The sequence below is a fragment of the Triturus cristatus genome, chromosome 6 (genome assembly GCF_964204655.1).
Source record: "Triturus cristatus chromosome 6, aTriCri1.1, whole genome shotgun sequence".
Taxonomy (NCBI): Eukaryota; Metazoa; Chordata; class Amphibia; order Caudata; family Salamandridae; genus Triturus; species Triturus cristatus.
In genome coordinates, this window is record NC_140589.1 from 1,612,812,112 (window position 1) to 1,612,827,004 (window position 14,893).

General features: G+C 44.5%; 1 protein-coding gene across 3 annotated transcripts in view; it reads right to left on the reverse strand.

Moving 5' to 3' along the window:
• Positions 1-3,398: 3,398 nt before the first annotated feature.
• The window catches only part of TTC7A (tetratricopeptide repeat domain 7A), a 1,536,967-nt gene continuing 1,525,472 nt past the window's right edge, over positions 3,399-14,893 (reverse strand). For all 3 annotated transcript variants that reach the window (XM_085612750.1, XM_085612748.1, XM_085612749.1), the window contains one exon: positions 3,399-9,514. In XM_085612750.1, coding sequence (XP_085468876.1) covers positions 9,293-9,514 — 222 coding nt within the window. In that variant the 3' untranslated portion in view covers positions 3,399-9,292. The remainder of the gene's footprint in view (positions 9,515-14,893) is intronic.

Below are 14,893 nucleotides of genomic sequence, written 5' to 3' on the forward strand. Positions count from 1 at the left end.
TTTACAAACTACGTCCTGATGGCCTTGCCCCGTTTCTCCCATCCATGTTTGAAGAGAGTAGAAGTGTAGGTGTTCTCCCTCCGGACCAGAGGCTGGCATCCCTTGTCGTGATTCCCAAGGAAGGGAAGCCCAGAAACAAATGCACCTCTTACAGGCCCATCTCCCTCCTTAACGCGGAACCCAAGATCCTTGCCAAGCTCTTGGCCACTTGGCTTTCTCGGGTGGTATCAACTCTAGTTCACCCAGATCAGTCGGGCTTTATGCCACACCACCTACTAAATGTGTGTGCTCCTAGGCGCAACACGGCCCTAAATTTGCGCAGGTTTCATGGAGTGCTGGGGAGGGTTGATACTATTAACGAGCCGGCTGTGATAGTGTCATTGGACGCCTCCATGGCTTTTGATACTATAGAGTGGTCGTACCTGCAAGCTGTTCTTGCCAAAATGGGGTTCGGGCCTGTCTTTATAGCATGGGTTAGACTCCTATACACTGAACCAATGGCCCAAGTAATAATGAACAAGCAATCAAACCCATTCCAGCTGTACCGAGGGACCAGACAGGGGTGCCCATTGTCCCCCCTACTGTTTGCCCTCGCCCTAGAACCACTCGCGGCCTGGATCTGTACTGACCCGATGATTCATGGATTACGATGGTCGAAAGACTGGGAGGACCGCATCTCGCTATATGCCGATGATGTACTCCTCTATCTAGCCTCCCTTAAACAATCTTTAATCTGTGTGCTGGATATTTTCACAATATTTGGCAAATATTTGGGCTACTCAATTAACTGGAACAAGTCACTTAGATATGTACTGGGAGGTGAGTCTCCCCCATTGCCCAGAACCTGCCCGATGCAGACGGCGAGGGACGGTTTCCGTTACCTTGGAATCTTTATCACCGCCGATCCTAAACTCCGATATGAGCCGAACTTGGGCCCGCCCTTGCAGTGACTAAAAAGGGATGTTACTGGCTGGAAGACCCTACCGCTCTCGCTGTTGGGTCGAGCAGCACTATTTAAAATGATGTCTCTGCCCCGGCTGCTATATGCCCTGCAAAACTACCCAGAACGGGACCGGTACGATACTTCAGAGAAATTGAGGGGCTGCAGAGAGAGTTGCTGTGGGAGGGGAGGCCCAGAAAAGCACTTAACAAATTGTTCCTTAACTGGTACGACGGAGGTATCAGCCTTCCTGACATTGGGAAATATTTTTGGGCATCCCACCTCACTGCCATCAACCACTGCACTTACCGCCAGCCAGATGCCCCGGCTTTTACCATGGACAGGTGGCTACTCCCCAGAGGGAACTATAATAGAGCCTTGTATTCCAATCCACAGAGGCTTTCCCTTACTGGCCCAACCAAACACTCTGTTCTGGTCTGGCACTCCGTCACCAAAAGTTTAGGCTGGGATCGAAAGCTCACACTGGTGACCCCCCTGTGGGACTCCGAGCAGTTAGGTAATCTTTGGTCCACGAAAAGCTTTGATAAGTGGGACCTGATTGGTATATCCCGCCTGGGTGATCTTTGGGTGAAGGGTGATATGGTTCCCTTTACCACACTTCAGCAGCAATTCGAGTTGTCTAGTACAGAATTTTTCCGCTATCTGCAGATTCGCCATGCCATCACCGCGACCCTGCAGAAAGGCACAATCCCCCCTGAATCCTCACCATTAGAGGACCGTTTATTAGACGGTTACCTTCCCCAAAAAGCGATCTCCCTTACATATAAAAAACTGATTAACAACACTCCTGACCTGCTTGAGCGCTTACGTGAGTCCTGGGGGAGAGACGGACTGGAGTTTGATGACGAAGAGTGGAGGGAGGTGGTGGCCTCACCTCCGGAGGTGGCAGTCTCGGCACGTCTGCGGTTGGTCCAGCTCAAGATATTACACAGAACATACATCACTGGGCCCCAACTAGTCCACATGGGGAGGAGGGAGATTGCAGACGCAATTGCGGGCACGTAGGTACCTTCCTCCATATAATATGGGAATGTGATCAGATTCAAAAGTATTGGCGGGAAATACATGAAATAATGGAAGAAGTGCTAAATAAAACTATCCGTCCGGAGGCTAAAAGATGCCTCTTAAACATGCGACATAACCAGTATGGAGAGTCTCTGGGCAACATTGGGGGCAATGGTGGCCAAACGAGTTATAGCTCAGTTGTGGGGGGCTTCTGCTCCTCCAACTCTGATTTCCCGGAAGAGGAGTCTGGACAGGTGCATGTTTAGGGAGAAGACTGTATACGTAGCACGGGGATGCCCCAGAAAGTGGTCCACAGTGTGGTCCAGGTATAACGACTATCGGGGTGAAATTTGTGTAGCCCCTGCGCACTCCTCAGAGGAGGAGCCGCTGTCCCCTTGATGCAACTCAAACAGTAAAGGATCATCACTGTGGTCCTATACGTTGTCTGACTGTAATCACTAGTATGTCAATTTTTCCCTAACAAATGTGCTTATGCCGACTGTTCTTTTGTTTGTTTATGTTCAATAAAAAGATACTTTAAAAAAATGTAACCATGATTAGCATTTTTGGAGCCACGAATCCTCAGTGATGTTCATGGCCCATTTGATGATTTGCTGACTAAGTATTGTCAAATTAAAGTGAGATCTCTGCGAAGGATGACCACAGTCATATTAGACACATTCTCTTGCACATCCCATAATGCTCTTTGGCCTTTCTTTTTATGCCTCAAGGTCATCTGATTTTGAGGAGCTGACATGGATGTATTCGTCATATTCCTACATATCAAGGAGGTTGCCAGGGAGGTAACAAGATGGCAGCTGAACGTTGCTGAGAGCTCCACTTTGTGCCACCTACTTCTGCTTAGGGGCATCCTGGTAGTGCTCTGCTCTGCTTGTGTGACAGGTTTGAGGAAGAATACAAATGATCCCCCAAGTTTCAGGGAGAGAGGATAAATGTACCCTTCCCATTCCAGAACACAAGGGTATTATTAGGAATTACCCACACATAATTCTTGACCTTACCCCAGGTAGGAGTGAATCTCATGTCCCTACTGTGAATGTAAGGGGTCCGTCTCAGGCTTGGGGGGTATGGACACACTATGAGAGAATAATCTCTAGACTGCCTGGGATGTCAGTGTTTTGGAGGACCCTGCTATTCTGCAATGATGTACATACAAGACACATGGGTATATAGGATAGATTTCCCAGACCACTGGATATACCCATCATTTGGCTGCTGTGGACCAACCCTAGCGATGTAAGCCATCAACCCATGTTCCACAGGATATTTGCCCGACTGCCACGTAGAACTAGACATCAGCATTGAGTAAGTAGCTTCTATTCCTTACTACAGGGCATTCACTTTAGCACTCACTGTTCATTTTGGATCACTTAAAACAAATATAGAAATAACTCGTTCAAAACAGCTGTGATTACTGCTTTAATATCTTTATTTGCTGGCAATACATATTCACTGAATATGAATCAAATAACATACATATTTGTATGAATGTTCTAGCAAGTACCTAATTAACATATTTATGTGCAAAGTCAGAAAAGTACATATTTTGCAAATATCTCGAACCTCATTTAAAGTTGCAACATTTTTTATTTCATTTTAAAAAGCTTGACAACCATCCCTAAATATTGGTGTGCATTCCTTGACCAGCACTTTAGATTGACAGGCATATTTTTTCGAAAGCACTGTTCTCAAAGCACCAGACAATGTTTTGACCCCAAATCCCCGTGTTCATAAACAGGAGCACACACATTTAGTAGGCATTGATTTTAGATGCTTGATAGATTTCATCATATACGACGTTTCAGGCTGGAAAATGAGCACACTGTTACAGTGAATGTATCTATGTCTGTGTGAATGCCTGTTCATCTTTTACATAATTGTAATACAATACATAATATTAATGTCAGTCGTGACTCCTACAGGTAACCGCAATTGGGTGGTGGGGTGTGGCGGGGGTGAAGTCGACAGACGACGGAATAGGATTTATTAATTTATTTTAACTTCCCTATTCCATCATCTGTCGACTCCCCCCCTCCGCGCCCCGCCCTACCGCGTTTACCTGCGGGAGCTGCAACTGATTAATGTGACTCCTCCACCCAGCATTTATGTGCAATTACAGCATTTCTACCTCGTTTACCATGGTTGTGTGCGGCAGCACAAGCTTAGGGCTGCCATAGCATATGCACGTCACATAATCGCTTCCTTCATCATTTGTTAATACTGGTGCTTAAAAATTCAACTGTAACCTGTTGTATTATCTGAATAAAGATCAGAAGGCAACAAGCTCAGTGCATGCATAGTTTACCCTGAAATCCATGGTAGTGGCGCGTTCTTCATCCAGTCCTCATTTTCTACCCAGTAGCACTTTTCGTCAAACAACGTATAGCTTGGTAAATCTCCATTCCAAGAACTGGCTTTTTACAAGACCAATGGAGCCTAATTTCGAGTTTTATGCTTAAAAGGTCTGAACAGATCGTCCCATTCTGCTTGCATATAGGGTTCTACCTCCATTAACACAAGTTGTTATTTTCTATCCCACAGGAGATGGGCTTCTGTTCAAACATGGTGTATGGTCATATAGGTGTGGTGAGTGGATACCCTTCTTTTTCTTGAATACTTCAGCCTGGTGTTCCCTTGTCAAACTGGGGGAGTCTGGGGTCCTGAGGTGAGGTGACTGAGGGGCCTACTGGCTATTTTAAAGCCTGCATGTGCAATCCCTATCTGTAAGACAAACTTCCCCAAATTATACCCCTACGGTTTCAACTCCCATCATACCCCTTTCTCTATCTTTGCAACCCCCATTTTGAGTTTCAGGGTGGCAAGAGAGGTTATCTGAGGTAGCATGCTTCTGTGCAGAATGAAAGGCGAGATGCTGCAGTATTGCGCCAGTAATGCAGCGGTGAATCTCCACCAGCCTCGTGAATTGATGTGAGAGGTTTAGTGATGGATCCTGTTTGAGTGAACTCCCCTTACCCGTATCTCAACAGCCCTGGTCTGCACACAGCAGGGTTACCTAGTTGCCTCTGCTTCAAGTAAAAAAGGACTGTGTTGGCTCCTAGGTCTTGTGTGCTCTCTCCTGTTGAGTTGTGGGGACATGGACTACTACCCACTCCAAAGGGGACTCTCAGAGCAAACAGTTACAGGTCCTGCATCAGCGGTCCACCTGTTCTGACTTGAGTACTCCTTGACTAGGCTCTCCGTGTTGCTGAACCTAATGGTCCTGTGCAGTGTTGCTTTTTAGGGGTGATGGGCCTCGTTGCATGTGCATTTCTTTTAGCACAGAGAAGACACTTTAAATGATGCAGTTGTGAATCCTGCATTCGTTGTTCCACATATTCAGACTCCAACATCTCGTATCTTCATTTTTCCTGCCCCCCTCTTTGGTGATTTTGAGTAATGCTGTGGGTTACAGGTTGGTGGACCGTGGTTCACATGAGCTCCATTCTCAAAGTGCTACATGAATGTAAATGCAAATTTCCAGTATTTGTAAAGCGCGAACAATTTCCCGAAGGTGTCAAGGCGCTGGGGGCCCTCGGGAAGATTAAGCAAGCTATTGCCCAGAGTCACATGGTGCTGGGCTGATCTGCCGCCGGTGCCAGGGACCGAACCGTGAGCCTCCAGGGTTCCGGAGTCAGACGCCCTGGCTGCTGCGCCACACCTCTTCCACGGATAATGGATTATTGATGGTGATTATCTTCTGTCGCTGGATTTCAACAGAAGCAATTTCCATAATAGATATTGATCAGAATACCACAATTGACTGGTGCTTCGTATACACCACATGGTCCTGGTTGCAAGTAACTGCCTGCATAATGCATGCGCTGTCCTTAACATCAACAAAATGTGTTGCATGTCTTACAGAAGGTTATCTGATTATCACAACACTATGCTGTGTTGGGGCTGTCAAATTAGCTTCTTAGTGCACCTGGTTTTTTTTTTTGATTGCTTCAATCTATGTTATGTTTGCAGTCACTACATTCTATGCTTCGTTTGGGCTAATATGCTGGGCACTGAATGTTGTTGTTCAGGAAGGGTTGAAGTTTGATAGCAAAATGCTAGCCTAGTCCATCCCCTCCCTCCTCCTAGGTATGTTTGGTTGTGATTTGCAGCACAATAAGAGAACTTGTTCTTCAAAAATTTTAGTCCCACAGATTTGCCATCTCCTTTCCTTAAAACTAACATATAAGCTTCTTGTATCAGACCTCAACGCTTTGATTAAGTCCAAGACTGTCATTTCTATACTCCTGCAAGTCTTAATTCTAGGCCTGGCTGTCTCACCAGATCTTGGTAATATGCTGCAATGGAGTCAAGCAGATAAGCCTTTTATTTTCTCTGTCAGTCAGATGTCCCTGAGAGCCATTGTATGTTTAAAACAGCAATGGTGATGCAGCTGATGCTTGTCTGAGTTTCCTGCAGCTCGTTTGGATGTCCAAGGATAACCATCGTTCAGTTGTCTACTGGAAGGCAGCTGTCAAAATCTAGTGGAAGGCAGCCGTTAAATTCTAGAGGATGACATCTGTCAAAGTCTAGTGGATGGCAACTGTCAAAGTCTAGGGGATGGCAGCAGTAAAACGTCTAGCAGCTGTTTAAGTCTAGTGGGTGGCAGCAGTCAAAGTCCAGTGGATGGCAGGTGTCAAAGTCTAGTGCACGGCAGATGTAAAGGTCTTGTGAAGGGCAGGTGTCTAGGTCTAGTGGATGGCAGGTGCAAAAGTCCAGTTAGTGGATGGCAGGTGTAAAAGTCTTGTGAATGGCAGCTGTCAAAGTCTTGTGAATGGCAGCTGTCAAAGTCTAGAGGATGGCTGGTTTCAAAGTCTAGTGGATGGCAGGTGCTGAGTCTAGTGGATGGCAGGTGTAAAAGCCTTGTTAAAGGTAGCTGTCCAAGTCTAGTGTATGGCAGGTGTTGAAGTCTAGGGATTGGAGCCGTCGAAGTCTAGTGTACGGCAGGTGCCAAATTCTAGTGGATGGCAGCCACTAGTCTAGTGTATGGAGGGTGTCAAAGTCTAGTGGATGGCAGCCGCTATTCTAGTGTATGGAGGGTGTCAAAGTCTAGTGGACGGCAGCCGCTAGTCTAGTGTATGGCAGCTGCCAAAGTCCAGTGTATGGAAGGTGTCAAAGGTAATTGCAGCATTCCTTATTCTCTTACCTATTTCACTATGTTGGTTTTAGGGTTCGGTAAAAGGTCGCTTTACTTAATGCACCAAACCAATTTAAACTTGTCCGTGGTTCATGGTGCCAGAAAGGAAAGTGCATTTGAGAGAAAGAAAACTAATGATGAGCATACCTATAAACAACTAAAAATATCTGAATTTGGAGGAGAAATTTGAAGTCGCTGGGACAAAGTACATTATGGCTATTTCTATATTCCCCTACAAACTACAGTGCACTTAAGTGATAATAGCAGATTGTATTTCCGTTGCATCTATATAGCCCTTAGTACCCCTGACGAGGTCCCACAGATGTTCATATTTCCTAACTTATTGGGACTTACACTTGGGAGGGTGGATGAAAGACTGAGTGGTCTCATTCAAATTTGATCTTGGCAGGTGCACTATCCTATTATAGCCCTGGTTATTTATATATTATTAATTAGTTTAGCAATTTTTATGAAGTTCCTGTTACTAGACAATGAACATGAAACTTTGTATGAGTTGTTATGAACTTAAAAATAAAGCTGATAAGCAATTTATGCAGCTAAAATATAATTATTTTTACATAATTGAGGATTTATCTCTAAAGATATTTTATACACGGAGGTGGCAATGAAAAGTTCATTCGACCACGATTTTAATCAATACTTAAGGCATTTACGTGATGTTTTAAAGATTATAAAATCAATTTTTAAATTATTTTTGATTATTCAACACGAATGGGTCCATTGTCTTTCGGGTCTACTGTCGTTCTCTTTCCCATGACTGGAACATACAATTTCCTGAGCAAATGTAACTAAGCTTTTCGTTTTTTTACACTCTGGATATGATCGAGCAGCAAAACAATTCGAGGGATGGTTAACACATTAAAAGACAACATTAAAAACAACGTTGAAACTCAAAGAAGCAATTCGTGGATTCAGTACAAAAATATAAAGAAATTAGGTTTTGTTGAAAACAGAAACCATATATTGTGTAAGTGCAAACTCCGGGGTGAACAGCAGTGACCCAATGTATCATATGTTCAGGGAAAGGTTAGGAGCGGTTTTCAACTCTGACACTGCTTGAGGGTTATTATGGGAAAATAATTTTCATTTCTCATTGCTTACACTCTGAGGTCCTCCTTTACAATATTTTGACGCACAGCAGTGCAGCAAGCCTTCTTGCTGCACTGCCGTGCGTCCAAATAAAAGGGCAGAATGCGCCTGTATCTAAAAGATACGGCGCATTCTGTTCTCCTCTGTGCCAGTGCACAAACAGCAGCTGTGCGCCAGCGCAGTCACTCTTCCGTCATTTTTCAAGGGTGCCTGCACTGAGGGGATGATTGTTTTTGTGCAGGAAGGTACATCTTCCTGCACAAAACAATCATTAAAAATGCGGCATGCATAGAAAGAGGAAAACACAGGTTTGTTTGCGTGTCCTTACTCCTCCCCAGAGAAGGCGTAGGATTCTGACGCATTCCCAGGTTTACAAAATGTTGTGAATCTGGGAATACGTCAAGTTCCATGGATGTTGCGTGGGAACACCTACAGCAACAGCCAGAGAACGCCTCTTTCACGCAGTTATGCGTGAAGGAGAAACATATTTACAAGGCCATGTAAAGTCGCGCAAGGTGACTTTACATGGCCTTGTAAACATGGGGAACCCATTGCGCTGCCGGTGTGTCAATAAAAGTGAAACACCGGCGGGACAATGGGTTTGTAAATAAGCCACTCGATGTGTAACTTAAGAAGTTGTTTTAAATCCTTGCCTGCCCCCACACAAACCCAAATCAAGAATCCTTTTAATTACATTGAGAAAATAGTTCTCAGGCCAAGCGTTGATTTTTTGACTCACTCCTGCACGAAATTGCGAAATGATTTTAAGGGAATAAACCAAGGGAAACAGGAAATCTAAATTAAATTTCACATCAAAAGTGTATTTTTTTAAATAGAACACAGACCATGAGCTGTTGCATTTAGCCCTCGGCCTCAATTTTACACGAAATTGCTTTTCTTTCATTTTCATGCGTAAACTTTATCTCCCAGTTGAGAAACTGAACAGCACCTTATTTTTATGATTATACCACATATTAGTGCAGAAGGCCTAGCTGTGTGCGCATTTGTGTGGCTGAAAGGATGGTGGTGTGCCGTTTTCATAAGATGTTCATGAGTTGGCTTCACAATTCTCTTGGAATGACGGTGAACGAGAGTATCGGACTGCTGGACTCCAGGTCCAGAGCGGTCAGGAAGCACTCGACAGCCGCCTCACTTTTGCCTTGTGCTTGGAGGGCTTCTCCCAGGCTGTTCCAGGCCTCGTGCGAAGTGCTCTGTATCTGGACTGCATCTCTTAGGACCTTCTCTGCTAAGTTCCTTCGGCCTAGCCTGTTGAGTATGAGACCCTGCAAGAGAACAACAAACAGACATTAGATTGGGGAGTGACAGCGGCTGAGGATTACTCAAAATGGATGTTGATGGAATCTTAATTTCATGCAAGTCAAAAAATATTCCCACAACTCATTGAAGATTACTGCTTTACCCAACAAAGGAACAAACCCATTCATACTGTTGATAGAACATCTCCACAAGCTGAAACATACTCCCGTCAGGGATGCAACCTTAGACACCACTTGGAAAGCCACCCTCGGCTTAACAAATGTCCTGCAATGTCATACCAATTTATGCAGATTTGTAGAGCGCTCTATCAACCGGGAGCGTATCTTGGCACTGAGCTGGTGTGAGCCTATTCAAACCTAGGGCCTAGTGGGACTACTCGAAGAGCCAGTTCTTCAGTGACATATAGGTATATGTCATGAGTGACATGACTAACAAAACAAAAACTACGCAGATAATCAAAGTAGTGGAACCGGTTTTGTGAGCGGCACATGCTGTTGGAGGTTACTATGGAGCGCTGGTACCTGAACTATTGCTGAAAATAAACTGTTGCAATTAGTTTTTTGTGCCCTTAAATTGTACTCCCTATTGATTAATATGTCATAATTCAGATTAAAACGTAATATTTATGACATGAAAAAGCATGAAACAATTCTACACTCAAGACTAATACAAATGTAAATTCTTTGATTCAGAAACTATTAAATTATTATTTTTTTATTTAAATATGAGGCTTTCTAACAAACTAGTGAATATTTCCTAAAGTGCATGGGATCCGAGTCATAAAGACGGGCTCACACTTGGAAAACATCTAACTTGCACACAGGATATAAACTCCAGATTCTAAAAGGTTGAGGCAGGTTAAAATGCTCTCCATATATGCATAATCCCCTGACCCAGGAGAAGACCATGGACTTGAAGATTTGAGGTAGAGTAGGAAGTGCAAATATGTTACGGGAAAAATACCTTACAGCGGAAAAAGTTAAAACCAACTTTTTACAAATTTCTTGAAAGGGATTCTGCATGCAAAACACAGACTGCGTACACGTAGGCTTGGAATGCAGATAGCATCTTGAAAACAATTTGCTTAAACTTGTTCCTGTTGTGAAAGAACTTTGGGAATGCATAATTTACACATTTTATTTTGTTCACCTTCCTTAGTCAAAAAGGCCAATAGAGCTAACACAAGGACCAAACTGAATGCTAGAATACATCTTTCCACTCCAGGGCTTTCAGTATAGTTAATATACCACTTTTGTGCAGATTAGAAATCCCTTGATACAAATACCAGCCTCGCAGACACAGATAGATATTAACATACAAAACTGATCTGCAGGGAAGCTGAGAGGCACCTGAGCTGTACAGTCCATACATCTGATCGGTATGCAAGTGCTGATTTTGTTCTGTGATTCAGGTAGAACAAAGATCCACGAGCCTGATGTACGAACATTAGGAATACCGATTTCCTAATTGCGATTATTTCAGAATCGCAATTAGGAAATCAGTATTCCTAATGTGTTAAGTACTCCTATTCCCAAATAGCGATTCCTAGTAGTTCGCAAATCGACCTACCTCATGAATATTAATGAGGTAGATCGCAATTTGTGTCCCATTAGGAATCGCAGTCATCATAGGGATGGTGGAGTGCTGGGGTCGGTAGCACTAAGACTGAGATTGCTTTTTAATAAAGCAATCATTTTTTTTTTTTTAAACACAACCCGCTTTCCTTAACGGATAATGGGGTGTGTTTAAAAAGGAAACTCTGAAGTTTCATTTGTTCAGACTATGCAGTGGTCCGTGGGACCACTGCCTGCTCTTAAAAAGGGGAAGCCGTCCCAAGGGGACCCCGTCTCTTTTGCAAATGGGTTACCACCACTTTCAAAATGGTGACCAAATTCGGATCGCAAAACAGTAATACATACTATACCAATTCAGTATTTGGAAGGGACGCCCAAAACATGCCCCTTCCAAATACTGAATTGCAAATTGCGATTTGGTAACAAGTTACCAAATAGCATTCTGTACATTTGGAAAAGCATTTTTCTGGCTCTTTGCGACTGGAAAAATGTTTTGTACATCTGGCCCGCGTCTCTAAGCTTCCAGTTTTAGCTTATGAAATTTATTTAGTGTAATATCTCCATGAGCAGTTCCTTACAGGTTTGACTTCTTGCCTATGAGACTGCAATATCAACACCGCATACTTTCATTGCTCGCAAAGACTAACATGGCAGCAAAAAGTTCAATATCAAGTATTCACACACTGAGCACAGCTGTGGGAGGACTGTTTGCAACCTCTTGCAACATAGGACATTACTAAGAAGAGAAGATTGACCCTTCCATGACGTAGCTACCCCATGTAAGACAACATTTCGAAATCTAGGGCTGGAGCAATGCTGGAGATGTCTGTATGCACAGCAATGTCCGACATGAATTATGAAAAGCATTCGCACCTCAGATGCACTATTAAGATCCTCATAAACTAAAGTGGACCACGTGAAGAGCTGCAGTAGCACAACTACCAGTGGCCTAACAACAGTGTCATGCATCCTAATGTAACCAAGAAAAATGCCCCCCCCTCACTCCTTGGATGATAATAAAACATAGCTATAATTTGGGTAAGTGGGCACTTCGCACTCATGGGCACCCACTACTGCTGTACTAATGATAGCGGCACCCCTTTTTATGGGTCCTGAGTCCTCAATTCTACCTGTATTTGTTCTCTCTTTCTTATGTCCATCATTTTCCCCTCATTTCCTTCATCTTATTCACCTTCTCACATCCCTACCCGCTTCCACACAGCCACCCAGACGGGCTTTAGACCCAAACATGGGACGGAGACCGCCCTCCTCATGGTCATAGAGGAATCCAGAAAAATCCTGGATCAGGGAGGGTCAGTGGCAGTGATCCTCCTTGACCTCAGCGCAGCTTTCGACACGGTCAGCCATGCCACCTTGCTGCACCGCTTGTCTAGCGTCGGAATTAAGAACAAAGCTTGGCTCTGGTTCAAATCCTTCCTGGAGGACAGATCCTTTCGAGTCTTCGACGGTGAGGCCGTGTCCACCAGCAGACCTTTGAGGTGCGGTGTCCCTCAGGGCTCTTCTCTAAGTCCCGCTCTTTTCAACATCTATATGAGGCCACTGGCCGATGTCGTCCGCCCTTTCGGGATTAAGATCATCTCCTACGCAGACGACACGCAGCTGGTGGTCTCACTGGCGCAGGTAGCCAACTCACCTGCGTCAGGTGGACTTGGTGATTGCCTAAAAGAAGTAAAGAGCTGGATGTCCTCATCTTCTCTCAAACTGAATGGGGACAAGACGGAGCTGATGCTCTTGGGCCCCTCCGACCCTTTATTTTTCAACTCCTTGTGGCCCGCTGAACTAGGCCCTCCTCCAGCAGCTAAGGACAACATCAAGAGCCTTGGAGTCTGGCTGGGCAGTTCTCTGTCATTTAAGACCCAAGCCACTAAACTCTCGGCAACCTGTTTTGGCCTCCTCAAAATGCTCAGGAAAATTTTGCCTCTCCTTCCAATGGAAGCCAAACAGGTAGCCACACAGGGTCTGATACAGTCCCGCCTGGATTTTAACAATGTGTTGTATCTCGGCGCCCCGGACTACACCCTACGCAGACTTCAGACAGTGCAGAACTGCACGGCCCGTCTACTGCTCGAACTCCCTCGCAGTCACTCTGTGAGGGCTGGACTAGTCAAACTTCATTGGCTGCCAGTTCGTCATAGAATCCGTTTTAAAGCCATGTGCATTGCTCATCAGGCTTTCTGGGATACGGGCCCTATGATCACCTGGAATCTAGTCACCCATTATATACCCACCAGAAACCTTCGATCTAGCGAGACCTTCTTGGCTACACCCCTTAGAGTAAAAAAGACCAGAACGGGAGGCAGGATGTTCTCTTACAATGCGGCCAGGTCCTGGAATGCCCTCCCTTTACACCTCAGAGCCAACTCCAACCTCTCCTCATTCCGAAAACAGTTAAAAACTTTCCTTTTCAATCTCCCCTACTAATCCCCACTTAGTCTCTCTACGAGTTTCCTCCTGTTTATCCTCCAGCGCTTGGACGCCTTCGGGCAGCAATCGCGCTCTATAAATGTACATCCATTTCCATTTCCATTCCATTTCTTTCACTCCGTCTCACTCATTCATCCATATGTCTTCCTTTTCTTCTTTTTCTTCTCTCCCTGATTCACTTTCACCTCTCCTTTTTTATCCTCTTTTCCTCTCTCCACATCTGTCCCTCATCCTCTCTCCTCTCTCTTTTAATCTTTCCCTCTACATCCCTTTAATTTGCCTTTCCTTTTAATCGCCTTCCTCCCTTTCCCTTTTACATATATATCTTGACTTCATTTTCCTCTCTCTCCCACGCATCCCCTTGCGCCTTTCTGCTCTGATTTATTTATTTCTGCAGCCTTTTTCTTCACCATCTACTATTTTGCCCTTCTGCCAACCCTTCTCTCAATGTATTTTACCTTCTTTCTGTATTTCCGATATATTCCCCTTTTCTCTTCATCCATCTTTCTTTACATTTTCTGTCCTTACCCTATTTCTTATTTTCTTCTCCCCATCTATTTCTCTCTGCCTTCTACAATGCTGCTCTACATGTCTCTCTCCACAGTCATATCTCTGTACCTCTTGCTCTTTTTGTCCTTCAAATCTCCTCTCTCCCTGTCACTTCCCAACACTTTGTTTATCTTATTCTTATCCTTCCTGCCTTTCTATTCGTTTGTAACTGTCCCTTTTCTTTACACCTCCTCCTGATCTCTTTATGTTTAGAATGATATTCAAGACCTAGCTCTTTGTGGCTTAAGGACCGGTGGTAGTGGGAATGGTTTCAGGGTTTCACCCCTGATCAGCCAGGCTAGCTTGAATCCCGTGGCACAGTGTGCCCGGGATCCATGTCTGGGTATACCCAGCGCACTTAGGGCAAAAAGCAAAAGACACACATGCTTTCCATGCCACTGGAGTCAAGCTAGCCTGGCTTATGAGGGGTGAAACCCTGAAACTGGTCCCAGGATGCTTATTCCCAGTCCAGGGAGGACCTGGCCTGGCAGTTTGGGATGGACTGTTCCCATGGGAAGCAGGGTCAAGACTGATTTGCATTAGGCTGGGTTTAAACTGGAACGGCATGAGGAGCTAATAAAACTTAGATTAAGGCCCAGATATCTGTATGGGGTGAATGTTTGACATTGTTCAGTATTCTGTCCATCAATTGTTCGTTTTGCATTTAAATTATTTACAAAACAGACCATTTTGAAAAATTATTCCAAAGGTTCTTATAGACAATCAGGGTAGCTGTGTGGTTATATTTTTGAATCTCAGCACCAACATCGGTCTAACATCCCTTTCTTCTGAGACACACTTGTAGAAACTTGCCAA